At 34.9% G+C, this 15,466-nt stretch overlaps 2 protein-coding genes across 2 annotated transcripts in view; one reads left to right on the top strand and one right to left on the bottom strand.

Moving 5' to 3' along the window:
* The window catches only part of LOC147079161 (dnaJ homolog subfamily C member 8), a 31,237-nt gene extending 22,806 nt beyond the window's left edge, over positions 1-8,431 (bottom strand). Inside the window, exon 1 of the mRNA XM_085953811.1 lies at positions 7,848-8,431. Coding sequence (XP_085809937.1) covers positions 7,848-7,907 — 60 coding nt within the window. The 5' untranslated portion in view covers positions 7,908-8,431. The remainder of the gene's footprint in view (positions 1-7,847) is intronic.
* foxo (forkhead box, sub-group O) overlaps positions 7,702-15,466 on the top strand; it is a 329,332-nt gene continuing 321,567 nt past the window's right edge. The window contains exon 1 of the mRNA XM_085953766.1: positions 7,702-9,210. Coding sequence (XP_085809892.1) covers positions 8,967-9,210 — 244 coding nt within the window. The 5' untranslated portion in view covers positions 7,702-8,966. The remainder of the gene's footprint in view (positions 9,211-15,466) is intronic.

Here is a 15,466-nt window from a genome sequence, read left to right as displayed (position 1 = left end):
CGCTGAAAATACACGGAAAGCCCTTAATTTTATTTTGCTGAACCCTGGGGTTCCATTGGAGACTAGTTTAGGTAACGCTAGTGTAGAGCATCACACTGCCCTTAACCTTAGTGATATGTATGGAGGCCTGCCAAACATCCTAGCCTGGAGGCCCGCTTCAGGATGTGGAGCCATGGGCCACAAGTCTCCCCTATTGAACATCCATAATGCATCTTCTTTGGGATTTCCCTAGTTCGTTCCATACTGTGTTCTGATCATCTCAGTGATTTCGCATTTTTATTTGCATGTAGAGTCGTCGATCCTTGTCCAGAGAGCATAGTTAATTTTTGAACTGAATTCTCCATACTTACCCTTCTACCATTCACAGGTTCACAGATACGTCAAAAAAATTCCAATTCGAATCTATGCAGGCTCAGCAGTAAAGTTGGCACTGATATGGTTTAGGATTCACACCCGTTGGGTTCAACCAGCGCTCGGAATGGAGCAGAACGCTCTGGAGCGCCGTTCCGGTTCGTGAATTCCTCGAGAATACCGTTCCGTCTCGTGGAATCCTCGAATATACCGTTCCGTCTCGTGGAATCCTAGAAGATAGCAAGATGTCTCGTAAAATTCTCGAGCCTCATCAGAATATTTCATATGGCGTTCCGGTTCAAAATATTTTGAAACATAATAAAATAATTATCTTTCTATTAAACAATGATTTTACTGGTTGAAAATCCCTGATTATTGTTCCTGCATAATATGTCGATAGAAATGGGTGCCACAATTAGCCAAGTTAAAATTTTGTTTTTAGAAATACATCGAGCTAGGTATATTTTTTTTCAACAAGACAACCCATGTGTTTAATAATAAAAAATAAAAGTTTTTATTGAAGAAAGCACCTTTAGATTTATTGCTCTCTTCTAGGGATTCCAATCCCGGGATCCCGAGCTATTTTCGATACCTATGAATCCCGGGATTGATAAACATAATCCCGGGATTTCGGGATTGATTTTTTTTATCAATTTTTATGGAAAATAAAATAAAAGCGAAAATATAACAGAAAAAATACTTTTAATAAAAAATAACTACATTAGAAATAAACTGAGTTTGAATGAAGTTTGATTTATACCCATGTGTAGGTTGTCGATTCATTTTATTTTTTCACATAAATTATTAAAAATGGAAAGATTGGAAAAAAACAATGCTTCGCATTTTTAACTTAAATTTAAGTAATTCCATCATGATACGAGTATCATACGTTTTACGGCAGTTTCATATTTGGCTGACTAATTAGATTTATGAAGCGGAAAGGCCATAAGTACGCCATGATTATTTGCTTTACTATTTTAAATCTCGCTAATCCATTCATTAAGTCTTTACTATCAGAAACAGCAATCTCCTATTAAATTCACATTATTATTTATATTACAATATTATTTACTCCATTAAACTTGTGTATTTCCAAGATTGAACGTATACAATATTAACAATAAATGTCTTAAATAGTATAAATTATACTAGATTTATTTTTGACCGATTTTAACATGTTATTTGTAAATATAAAAATTTTATATTAACAATGGAAAAAATGCCAATCCCAGGACCAGTCCCGGGATCCGGGATTGTCAAATTGTAATCCCGAAATCCCGGAATCAGAATTTTGGCTCGGGATTGGATTCCCTACTCTCTTCCGTTTTCTTAATAAGACAATATGATAATATAATAGTATATTATTACAACAATGTTTTTTTGCGTGCAGACAAAATCACAAAATACATCAATTATTTAGGGTACCTGGTATTATGGGTATAGATTATAGAAGGACGTAATGTAGATGGTTTGTGAAATACAAAAGTATCATGATCCAATCAATCCACTTTTCGAATATTCACGTCATTCTTATAATAGTAATATATACAATGGAAAATGTATTTGGCACTCATAAAACCATTGCAGGTAGGTATATTGATATATTATCCTCCTGACCATGTCCCATCCTAATAGGATCATATGGGCCTCCACAGATTGTTTTTACGAGAAATGGATGTCAGCCACTTGCTCAACCTATTAGGTCCATACTCTGACTCATACACAAATTGAAAAACAATATAACGTGTACTTGCCAGACTCAGGATTCGAACCTGGCACCCACAACAATATAGGCCGACGCTTAACCCGCGCGGCCATCGTGGGTGTTTAACTAAATTAAAACTGAATAATCGTAATCTCATTAATAGTGGACACACATTTTCTATGTATATTTCGTAATTCCACATAATAATTATTATAATAACGTTGTTCTATCTTGTAAACATCATAAATCTCAACTTTTTTCAAGGGTTGGAAATAGAATTTGGAAAATTCATAAAATGATAAAAAAAGAGCGGATGGTTACAATTCATTTATGAGATTTGTCAATATGTCCGGTATATGGACACGATTTACAAGGTTTTTTGGATTGATTTTTGAAATGATAAGATGGGAGCACTAATTTTACAGAGATATTCAGTGATACTAACGTATTTAATAAAAATCAAATTTTTGACAAAAACAAGATTTATGAGTTTCACAAGATAGACCGACGATAATATCCATTTACACATCTTTTACAATTGACACAATAATGTATTACCTATGTTCTATATATGAATAATTAATATTTAAAAATAATATTTTTTGGTAGATGAAATTATTTTTTTAGGAATAAATACTCCAATAATTCTTCAACAATCCATCATTTTTTACTTCAAACGTAATAATTATTGTTTTCAAGTTGTAAACATCCATGCTTATAATAATGATGTATATTATGTTATAACCGTTGAAAGCAAGTATGTATATATTTTATTTATTACCAAATTTAAAAATGTGGAACAAATAAGTTAAGAAACCTCTTCAAAAATAAGTACCCTATAATTATATTAATGACACATTCTGTCATGGGAGAAAGTAAACTAAAAGAATACAGATCTAGGGCTGTGAAATGAGAGAAACGAGGACAATTATTGAATATTCTGATGTAACACCAAAGAATGTTGGTTTATGTTTATATAGAGCTATTCCAATATGTGAAAAACCCCAAAATACTTCTCATAAAAATGGATAAAAACAAAGACTATTAAAAACCTTATTAATTAATGAGGTTGTCGACAGCACTAGCGACTGAATTTTTTTATAAAAAGTTATTTATTTGGTTTAGTAACTAAAATGCTTTGTAAATGTAAGAATCGGTATAGTTAAAATAAAAATAATCATGAAAATAGTTTTTATTATTATTTAAAAATTATCTTGGTTATGGCTATGCCTTCTAAAATTTTCACGTTTTTAATACTAAGCTTAAAATATATTGCATACATATTTAAAAATAGAATTTTCACCTATTTATTACTTATTTATTAAAATATTGTTGAAATTGCATATTTTGAAAAAAATGTATTAGGCTCTCATATACCCCTGCAGGTAGATTGTTTATGAAAAATGGCAATGCCTTCTACAATTTTCACCTATTTATTACTAAGCTTAAAATAATATCGATATTGCAAATTTAAAAAATGTATTAGGCCCTCATAAACCCCTGCAGATAGATTGTTTATGAAAAATGGTAATGCCTTCTACAATTATCACCTATTTTTGATTTGCCTGTTTTTAAAAAAATGTATTAGGCTCTCATAGAACCCTGCAGGTAGATTGTTTTTGAAAAAATGTCATTGTCTTCTAGAATTTTCACCTAGCTTAAAATAATATTCAAATCGCATATTTTGAAAAAAAATGTATTAGGCTGTCGTAAGACCCTGCAGGTAGATTGTGTATGAAAAATGACAATGCCTTCTACAATTTTCACATATTTATTACTACGCTTAAAATAATATTCATATCGCATATTTTGAAAAAAATGTATCAGGCTCGCATAGTACCCTGCAGGTAGATTGTTTTAAAAAAATGGCAATGTCTTCTAGAATTTTCACCTAGCTTAAAATAATATTCATATCGCATATTTAAAAAAAATGTATTAGGCTCTCATAATATAAAGCTCATAGATAAGGTAGATTGTTTGTGAAAAAATATAAAATTATCATAATGTTCTATTTTTCAAATATTCACTACATTCTTATCGACGCACTGGAAAAAATGTATTAGGCACTCATAAACTTATGTAGGTATATTGGTTTATAATCGATTAAAGACAATTCGTTTTTGATTATTGTTTAATAGTTACCATGGCAATTTCTTTTAGAATTTTCGCATTCTTACTAAATTTAAATAATGAATAATGATATTTTCATACTAGGCGAATATATTAGGTTATTATGAAATCCCTGTAGAGTGTAGGTAGTAGATGATAGTTTATGAAATACTAAAGTAGATGTCATGATACTATTTACTTTAGTCTACATTCTTATAAAAGCACTGGAAAATGTCTAGGCACTCATACAACCTATGCAGGTGATTATATTGTTTTTTTAAGCTTTTTTTTGAAGTTATACTTCTATTGGCGCGTTTAGGAAAACAAATCAGAGTGTATTTTTCGCGTGTGACCAGCCGCGATGTAACACATAATTTTTATAATTTATATTGCATTCGGGTTGCGTAATACTTTGAAATATTTATCGTTGTGTTAAGCCGCGTTGACACGGTCCAAGTACGATCCAAGTAGACTTGGATAGGAATAATTAGTATGAAGATGTCTCATCCAAGTGACAGCTTCATATTACTATGTATTCCTATCCAAGTTAACTTGGATGAGTAGGACGCGGTCCAAGTAGCGTGCGAGTTGTTACGTGCGAGAAAATTGCGCCAGTTATTTAGGAAATTATCAAAAATATATTTTATTAAATTCAAAAACATTCATTGTTATTATACACATTGTGGTATACGTATTATAGGTAGGTACATATATACGCAATAATATACCATAATATTGCTTTTACCAAAAACATAAAGTTTTGTTATTTTTGTACGATATTGATATTGTTTACTTTTATTTATTTAATTGAAAATCATTTTGTTTAAGTACAACAATTTAAAGTAAATAAGCAAAAACAGATAACTTCGTAGGTAATCAAAAATTGACTTTGTATCTAGGTACTATTTGAAAAACGAAAATGTCTTATACCAAATTAATGAAATCAATCAGCTTACCTACATCAAAGAACTTGTTTAGTTATTACTAATAATTATTACTCATTTAAATTGTTACATTATTAATCAACAGGTGAAAGCACCTGTTTTTGATTAAGTTCTAATTATTAATAATAATTACGAATTCTATTAGTAACTGGTACTACAAAGGAAAATTCTTTTAGCATGTAAGTTTGGGCTCAGGCATTGCCGACTCAAGTAGAAAGCCGATACATTCACATCGACTGGTCCTACTTTTTTCGCCCCTCCCGTTGTTGTCTATGGATGACCTGTCATTGTCATAATATATTATAGAGTGCTCATACTGTTGTAGTGTTCACACAGGGAATGGTTTGATTCGGATAGATGAGTTACATGCTAAATAATACACTAGCATTAACACACCTTCTACAAAAAATGTAATGCACATTATATCAATGCTACATATTTTTTGGAAATCGATATTACTATCGGTTTTTGTGTGAAGGACTAGTCTGACTTTGACAGCTGATAAATAACGAGAATTTATATTATTTATAAATAACACTGATAGTTAATATATTTGATTTGAGATTTTTTTATATTTCAATTTGAAACGAGAAAGGGTGAATCAATATGTCAAGCAATCTGGGATCTGATTTTGACAGCTGAAAAGTGGACCACTCGTTGCTTGTGCTAAAAGTTATGCTCAGGCTTTATTTATCTAAAGATGGCGCTGGCTCAGGTGATTATTTATTATAGGTATCTAATACTATGGATATTTTATGGATAATCAATCAATCGCCCATAATATTATTATAGTAAGCTTGGTTCAGTAGTCTTTACTACCTCTTAATATATATACCTACTTGTATTGTATATATCTGTCTTTACGATCCCGTTTGACCAAAAACAGAGACATACTTAGACCAAAATTTATAAAAATTGCACAGCTTATAGATAACATTGTTGGTACCATAGAACAGAAGACAGTCTCCATATTATACCAAGATTTTGAAGCCGAACTTTGTTTATGACTTAATGACCATAAAATTCTTGAAATACCTAAAAAACCTCCTAAACGTCCTCAATTTTGAATGCGCGTTTCGGTTACGTGACAAACTTCAATTCATACAGACGGAACTCTTGTGAATAACATATTGTTTAATACGCGTTTAAATTTATAATGTAAATCTCGAGATAATATGAATTTTACGATTTTTAAAAATTGGCATTTCTCGAGAAATCATAAATAAGAATCTTTAAGAATATTATGAGAAATTTTTATTTCAGAGAGAAAAAATAACAAACCAAAAATTTGAAACGGAGAAAGGAAACCGTTGACTAAAACGGAAAATTTTAAATTCCCTGAGGAAAAAAATCACCTAACTTTGAACCGGAACAGAAAATCCGTGCGATAAGTTAAGAAATAAATATATACTTCGAGAGATCAATAAACCAATCCCGAATTCTCGAGAAAAAAAATATTCTTGTTTTCGAGAGGTAATGAATTTCTACAAAACTACGAGTATTAGGTACTTTTTGAATTTTTCAGTTATTAGATTTTTTCCGCGTATCACTTAGTGACACTCCCGTCGTAGGTTCACCATCTCTGCATTAGGTAGTACTATTGCTGGGTCTTTACAATGGCCCAAGTTCAGCGTACGTCGGAGCCCTTTAATGCATGTTGAACACCGACACTGTGTCGATAGACGGCAAACATTTTCCGGCCAACGCGTATGTCACCCTCTTCACAATGGTGAACACCACGTGACCAGATATATTCATCCGACTTGGGCCAGTGTGAAAGCCAGCATCAGAAAACACACCAAAGCTAATTACGTTTCTTTGAAAATAATTATATAAGTAAATAATAGAAAAAATAACATTTTTTTACAAATTAGGTAGGTTTAGGTAGTTACCTACGTGTTTGAATCACTTTTCAATATGGTGGTGTGAAAACTGCTTTTATCCCATTATTTACTCATATACCTGTCTTATTGTTACGCAGGTACTCACATGTTACATGCCGTACTTTGTGTGACATTCGACTAAGTATAAATATTTAATTTGTTAAATAAAATGAGGCTGGTCAGAACCTAATTAGAATCAAGCTAGATTGTGTACTGTATTAATATTCTTTGTAATTTATTTGTATTGTAGTTCAGGGTATAATAATATAATGTGTCTTGCATTTTTCGGCTAAGAGTACCTCCTATAACTTGAAAGACTTAACTAGATATTATTTATAATGTTAGACAATGTATTTTATTATATTGAGTGCTTTGTAATTATTATTATTATTATTGTACACACTCCGTAATACAAATAATAATAACATCAAACACATTTTATTACATTATCAGACTTGCTAAAGCGTGTGATAGTATTTTTCTCGAGCACAATTTGCATAAATGTAAAAAGTAGTGTACACACATGTGTGCCATAAAAAAACACAACATCGTGGAAAGTAAAGTTGGAGGAGCATTTTCATATTCGTGTGGCCGGTGGCTCCATCTGATCGGCCGGCGCAGTACGCACGCGCCGGCGAAGGCCGCCGGAGACAAACGAAAGATACCGAACGATTTGAACGAATGAGCGCGTAATCGCGAGAGAACCTCCGTTTCGTTTTCGTTTTCAGTCTGTGTGCGCCAGCTCGCAGTGTGGTCGCGTGTAGAGACGTGGCGCTTTAAATATACGTCTATTACTACGCAGCAATACACCGCGACGAAACCGCGTGTTTTGTTTACATCTACGAATAACAATACCTGTCGACATTTTCCAGTGTGAGAACTCAGTGCAAAAGTGTGATCTTCGATCTGGCGCATCGCGTTCGCGGTGACATCGTGATCAAGTTTTCATCCGGAGATAAGAGATCCGTAACGTGGTCGCGCTCCTCCGTGCGGCCGCCTTATCAATTCGGGTCGACGACGTCCGACATCTCGCTCCCGGCTCCGGAGTCGCGGAGGCCAGGACCCGGCGGAAGGCGAAGTTTCGAATTCGCATCGCTCACGTGCGGCGCCGACATGAAATTACGCAGTGCCAACGCCGAGTATATTTAGCGAAGAAGGAATCGGAGCGCGGGTGACGAGGGGCTGCCGCGGACCGGTCGCTGGCGTGCCACGAATTTAAAATCTCCGCGCGAGCGAGACCCCGCAGAGAGGGACGCAACACAAACAACACGACGCGCACTATCTCGAACTCGCGCTCGCCGTCGCCGCCGCTGTGACCTTTGATAGTCGACTCCCGCGATTAGTGTTGTCATCCGGGCCTTCCCGAGGAACATCTAGTGCACCGGCATCTCTTCCTCCCCGAGGTCGACTGCCGTCCTCCCGACGCGCCGGTGCAAAGTGACGTCTTCCACTCTCGTGCGGAAACACGTGCGCCGTTCGATTGTTTGTGTACGCCGTCGTAAATCCCCGCCTGCAGAAATCACCCGAGCGACGCTCGCGCGCGAAACCGACGTCGAAAGTCGTTCCCGCCGATAACGCCGCGACCCAAAACAATCCGGAAAGTCAGCGCCGTCGGCCTTCCTGCGCCGTGTTCCGTTAATGTAGCTCGCGCGAATTGAATTTCAAATTCGGCCAAAGCCCGAGACTGTATAATATCCTCCGCTCTACATAATTTGAGGGACGATTGACCCCGCCGCGTCTGCTGAGCGGCTGAGATCGCAGGAGACGAAAGACGACACGCCGCCGAGCGAACACTTTCTGGCCGACCGCGAATTTAACACCATGGAAAGACTGTCAGTGTTGCGTGCTTCATAAACTGTTCATAAACTGAGTGTTTCCTACGATATAGACTAGCACTAGCCCGCGAGCGATAGATCCGAGTGCTCGTTGCTTCAGTGATCGTGTGAAATAATCAACCGTCTCAAAAATCTTCCGATGGATATGCAGGGCAGCGGGTACGGAAGTCCGTGGCAGACTCCTCCGGGAGACATGAGCGGGATGGGGGGGCTCAGCGGGCTGGGCGGGTTGGCCGAGTTGGGCGAGCTGGGCGAGACGGGATTCGAGCCGCAGACCCGCGCCAGGTCCAACACTTGGCCGCTGCCTCGTCCCGAGAATTATGTCGACCCTCCCGAGGATGCCGGTTCCAACAAATGCTCTACACATCAGCTCTCCAGCATGGGTAAATATGTTTTCAAACTCTACCTACCCAATACTAATAAGCCACAGGGACGATTGTCTTCCGTCGAAGCGCTTATCTGCGCCAATGATAATGATAATGATAATTTTATAATGATGGAACTATTTGCACCTGGATCTCTACAATTCTTCCCAGTGGAATGTATCTCCGCATTCATTCAATTTGGTAGACTCCGATGGGCGGGTAACAAGGATGGACAGTCGGTGGTCGACAGACACAGACCGACAGTAGTTGGACGATGACAACAAGAAGACAATGGCCCAGGGTAGTGGAAAATGGAGGAAGTTCTTGGAGTAGGCTTGAACCCGCTCTAGATCGTTGGGTAACTTATGATGATGAGGAACTCTGCATGTAAGCAAGGCCAAAATAGTTGATAATGTCCAATGTGTTCATAGAGATTTATGGGAGCAGGTACAATTGAAATACCTATAATGTTTATTACTGATAAATCCATGTTCTTCATCTACAGAACATATTCTATGTTCACTGGCTTCACCAATATTTTTCTCAAAGTTGGAATTAACGTCAAGGAAAATCATACTTAAATATTATTATTTTTGTATGTATTCTTACCTACTTCTTTAAATCTTATATTTTTTCCTGTCGTAGATAAAACCGACCTAGGTAGGTACATAACGTGTTTCGATTTTATTATTTAATTGATTGCATTTTGTATTATTAATTATTACTGTACTAAATATAGATTCATACTGTGATATAAACTATAGATACATATTTTTATTTGGTTTACTATGGCCCAGAAAATTTTGATGTAGGTACCTTCTGTTGTGTATTGTATTACATTACACTGTATTGGACACGTTGTAGGTACAAACTATGCAATTAAAACCTATATTAGCCAATATTTTAATAGTCATAGGTGCGGTGCAATAAGTACGAGGGTCCATTTATTATGTACGTTCCAATAATTACTTAGGCACGTACTTACCTACCTAGTTATCTATGTACTTTCGTACTAATTAAAATAAAACTTATCGTTATCATCATAAACCATAGCAAAATAATTACTACCTGGTTACCTAGATGCTAGTTACCTACCCACTTAAGTGTTAAGTTTTTGAATGAAAATTTCAGTATTCATTTAGGTACATTGGTATTTTAATTTCTAACCATTGTTGACGTCATAAAGCAATGACAATAATTCCAGGTACAACCGATAGTAATGTGTAGTCGTAAAGACGCGTCACGAAACCTAAAATAAAATGATATTTTTATTTACCATTTTTTCATAGTTTACTTATTTGGTCCTTATTTAGAACCTATGATATTTTAGAAAAGTGCGTATTACATAATATGTTTAGTGCATCCATTTATTAATATTATAAATTTTAAGTACCTAATGGGTAAACGAATACCAGCTATACAGTATAATATCCTTAAATTATCTGAATTTTATCCGCGCAATACATCGGCCGTTAGGTACCTAGTGACATTTTACATCCTCAATCCAACAGTCATCGTCCTAACTTACTAACTCGACACACTAATTTTTGACTTTGCGTATATTAGATACCTATTTACCTCTTTGACAATCGGCGAAACCGCATCTCTTTCGGGCCCACAAAACACGGCTGTATCTAAATTATTCTGCAAAATATTTTTGATTTTAACTCATTAATCATTAATACAGATAATATTAGTACAATACGCAAGCAGCTGTATGTACTAACTTTTGACGGAAGAGCATCATGTTTATAGTATGTTTAAATTCATGAACGATAACGAATGGCAAACAATCAATTCACTCGAAAAAAGATGCAGGGGACAAATATTTTTAGTCTGTTCTGTGAACCTGCGTATGTTTCGCGTAAATGCGTCTTAACCAGAGTTAATCAATTATGTTAGGTGTTCCATTGCTGGACGAAGAGTTTCCCTGGGCTTTTTCGCTGGTACTTACATAAGTATTACTTCTGAAGTAATCAGTCTTTCGATGCATTGATTTCGGGATGATCTGCATGTCGTCATTCAGTGCGCATTGTGTGACTGAATTTATCCAGCGCTTGTTCGTTCGCAGATCGACATCCAATCCAGATATAAATTCATCAGTTTGGCGGAATCGGCTCTCACATTTATTTTACTTTCGTCTGCTTTCTTATGCCATTTCTTGTCTGATGCTCAACGTCCTTTCATCTTTGGCTTTTTGCATTCGACTGTTCATGTTTCATTTATATGCACACACATTGTATTGAACTCCTACCTGGCCTACCATGTCCGATACTAATAAAATCATATGGGCGTTCACAGAGTGGAGGTTTGTATTAACAGATTGTGTTTTTACGAGAAATGAATGTCAACCAATTGCTCAACCTATTAGGTCCATACTCTGATTCATACACAGATTGAAAAACAATATATTGTGTACTTACCAGACTCAGGATTCGAACCTGGGACCCACGACGCTTAAGCGTTAATTAAGTATATTTAGTGTATTAACATCGTTGAACAAATTATTTATTTAGTCTATGATTGAACACTACGTTACTACTCTACTACTACTACAAAAACGTTATTATTTAAATTAATGAGTATATTCTTTTTGCAATACACTTTATACTTTCAAGCTACCTGCGCTGTGCAATTAAGCATGTACTAGGTACTAGGTAGGTACTTTCTGCAGATTATTCGCTCTGATACTATTTAGTGGAGTTCCCCGATCCGTCCTTATTGTATGGGCATTGATAATCTGTTATAAGTACCCACGTTATTACTTAAGTACCATTGCTTGAGATACCATTTAAATATGTGCATATTAAATACTAGTAGGTCGGTACTTAATATAAAGATGCTATGCACTGTCCTCGTGGCATTGCTGTCACTCATTCCTAAGTTGCTAAGTAATTTACATCGATTATTATTTTATTACAATAGTCATAGTCAGACGCCTAACAATATTAAATTTTCATATTAATAAAATTACTTAGAAATGACAACATTGTATTGCCACCTACACAGCGATTCCGGAATCGTTTATAAAATACTTCGAACCAATAATCGGCAGCACCCCCAAATAAAATTCAATAATAATTAATGTAAGGCATACCTACACAGCGATTCCGGAATCGTTTATAAAATACTTCGAACCAATAATCGGCAGCACCCCCAAATAAAATTCAATAATAATTAATGTAAGGCATACTTACGTTGCAAAAGAGCAAGACATATTAGTAGGTATATGTAGATTATTCCATAGTATGAAAAAATGTCCTTATTTATTTGTCAGATTGAATGTTGAAATACGTATAGGTATACAGATAACTTGGCGCGTTGATACGATTAATAACATTAGTTATGGAGTCAACTAACAAAATATCGAACATACATAACTTGGAAACACCTCACCCACTAGAAAAAACATATTTGAAAAAATAGTAACCTCTACGGGATTTGAACCTGTATAACTATTGGTGTCGCGCCAATCTGTGCATTAACCAATTACGCTACGAGACTCCTATCTTATTACAACAATTTAAACTAGTAGAAGTAGGTCATACATGAAATGCTTATCGAATTGCGTTATTATTGACTATCGGTTTTTGTGTATTAAATAAATGAATATTAATTACCTTATCGATATTTTATTTTAACTTTATTCGAAATGTTATATTATGTGATACATGATGAAATCAATCAATCAGATCAATATTCTAAATACAAAAATCCAAAGACGTGAGAAGAGGATCGCCATCATATTTGGACAGATTTCGAATTGGGAAAATTGTTATATTTATTTAAAAATTTTTGAATAAAATACCTTTCAGCTGAACAGTTTTCACAAAAAAATGGATTTTAAAAACTTTTGACAATGACCCTCGAACGCGATGGAATTCAAAAATTTAGAAATAGAGATATATAAATAGATCTGCAATCTAATACAATTTGGGCAGACAAATTTTTGAATATTCGGATAAATTTAATTGGCTGACAGCGGTGACTCTAGGTTCCGTTTGGGATGTAATACTTACATTTTTATTGGAGTACCTAAGTAAATTCCTCGATGTAAAAAATAATATATTATAATAACATATTATTTATTTTGATAAATGATTATAAACATAAGTGAGAAGTAATTTTCCTTCTTGTATAATTATTTTGCCATTGGAGCAGACTACTTGTTAGTTTTATTTGTATTATCGGCTCTAATAATAACGTGATTGACACTAAACCCTAAACAAATATTCACACAATATCATCTGAGATAGCATAACCTTGTTACTTGCTTCCTCGTTGTAAATGTATTATAACTAAATAAGTAAATATCACCATAAGTACATATGAAATACGTTGAAGCATACCTTCTCTAGAAATACCTATATTATATTAAGTTAACTGACAATCATACTTTTTATTTTGTTCCATCCTTTATCGGAGACCGGTCACCATCAGGACGATCGTCCCTTCGTCGTCTACTATTACGTTTAGCGAAGCGCGGAGGCTCTTACAAATCAACAAAACATTTTGTGGCTTTCACGGTTGTTTGTTATCGCAATATTTTTTTTGGTGGTCCTTATGTCGACGTTTCAGAGCTGGTTGCAGAGGCCTTTCTCAAGAAATGAGTCAACAAAATATGTATTACAATACATTTAAACACCATTTTACACCACGCGACGCCTCCAAGAATCCCTGTCGCTCGCCAGTCTTTTTACTTCGTTCCAGGCCAAACCAGCATCCCGTAACTCCGCCGCATATACCCTACAGATAAATAGTATTTAGCGGCCTTTCAGGAGGCCGGAATCCGGTCGGCTTGAAGAACAGGCAACCCAGGTTGGAGTTCTCTTCTGGCATCCGTAGCACGTAGCCGAGCCAGGTCCAACGTAGCCTCTTCACTCTCAGCGTGATGGGAGGTTGCTTGGTGCGATCTCTTATCTCCTCGTTATTCCTAAAGTCGTACCACCGCACACCCAGTATCCGTCGCAAACATCTGTTTTCGAAGCTAAGTATACGGTTGCTCTGAACCTTGTTTTATTAATTAATACATACCATTTCGAATATAAAACAATATGTTCGACTTGTACCGGAATTAAAACATTACCATTTAAACAGATGTATATCTACTCCAAATTCAATAATTAAATGAACAACCTTACATATCCCGTAATATGCTATGCTGTAGGTATGTACATAAGTATTGTGTAATATCGAAAGTTCAACAAGATTTTATAGCCGTCATTTTCCGTACGAATAGGAATCTTGCTTTGGTTACCAATGCAACCACATTGAAAATGTAACCGCGATCAAATTGTATAATTTAAAAACGTCATTAGACACCCTCTAGTTATAGTGCAAACTCTTGATGTTGTCTGGCCATCTTCGGGGGCGGTACAAAGACTGAGTGCGTACTAAGATTCCTTCATCAACCTAATGAAGAGATCTAACCAGGTCCATCGCATCTAACATGGTTTATTAACTATATTGATTGAGATTTATTTGCTCGAAAAGCATCATTCGTTTTCCTTAATAAATTGTTACACGTATTCTTCCGAGAATTTCATTCTTTGATAACATTTTCTAATAGAATCCGCAATTATATTAATGTTTACTTAGTATATTATGATAAATATTGATATATGTGTGAACCGATTCCCAGATACCATTGATTAAATTGTGGAGATATACTATACTGAATGTAGATAGGCTACTGGTTAACTAAAAAAAATGATTTTTAGTTTGTGATCAATGATCATTAATATATATATATACTCGTAGATAAAAATAAACGGAAAAGTTGGTATTACAAAACACCTTTACAATAAACTACATAAAAAATTGTCTTTGCGGTACCTATCTAAGTAGGTAATTAATGTTAATCTATGGAATCAGTTATCATTCATATTAAAGATATTGTTGCTACCAATGCTAACACACGTAAAAATCGTCATTATAATTTCTTACAACTCATCATTTTTTAACGGAATATGGTCATTTATTTATACAATTATTATTGTTAATACTCAAATCAATAATTACTATAATGAAATCATTATTGATTGTTTGAATTGTAAATAAACGATTTAGCTTTACAAATCATGATATATTTTTGTATTAAGTAGAGATGGGAACTTATACAAAAGTTTAAATACGCGCAGGGATTGAAATAATACCATTATCACATCCATTATAAGAAAACAAATGTAAACCGATAATCGATGGCGCAAATGGTTAAAAACTCAATGATTTGTGATTCTACATATAATTATACATTGTATGTATTTAAAATACT

Source organism: Rhyacophila brunnea, unplaced genomic scaffold, assembly GCF_057557595.1.
Source record: "Rhyacophila brunnea isolate RB1 unplaced genomic scaffold, BYU_Rbru_1.0 scaffold_10, whole genome shotgun sequence".
NCBI classification, from domain to species: Eukaryota; Metazoa; Arthropoda; class Insecta; order Trichoptera; family Rhyacophilidae; genus Rhyacophila; species Rhyacophila brunnea.
This window is presented reverse-complemented; position numbering and strand designations above follow the sequence as displayed.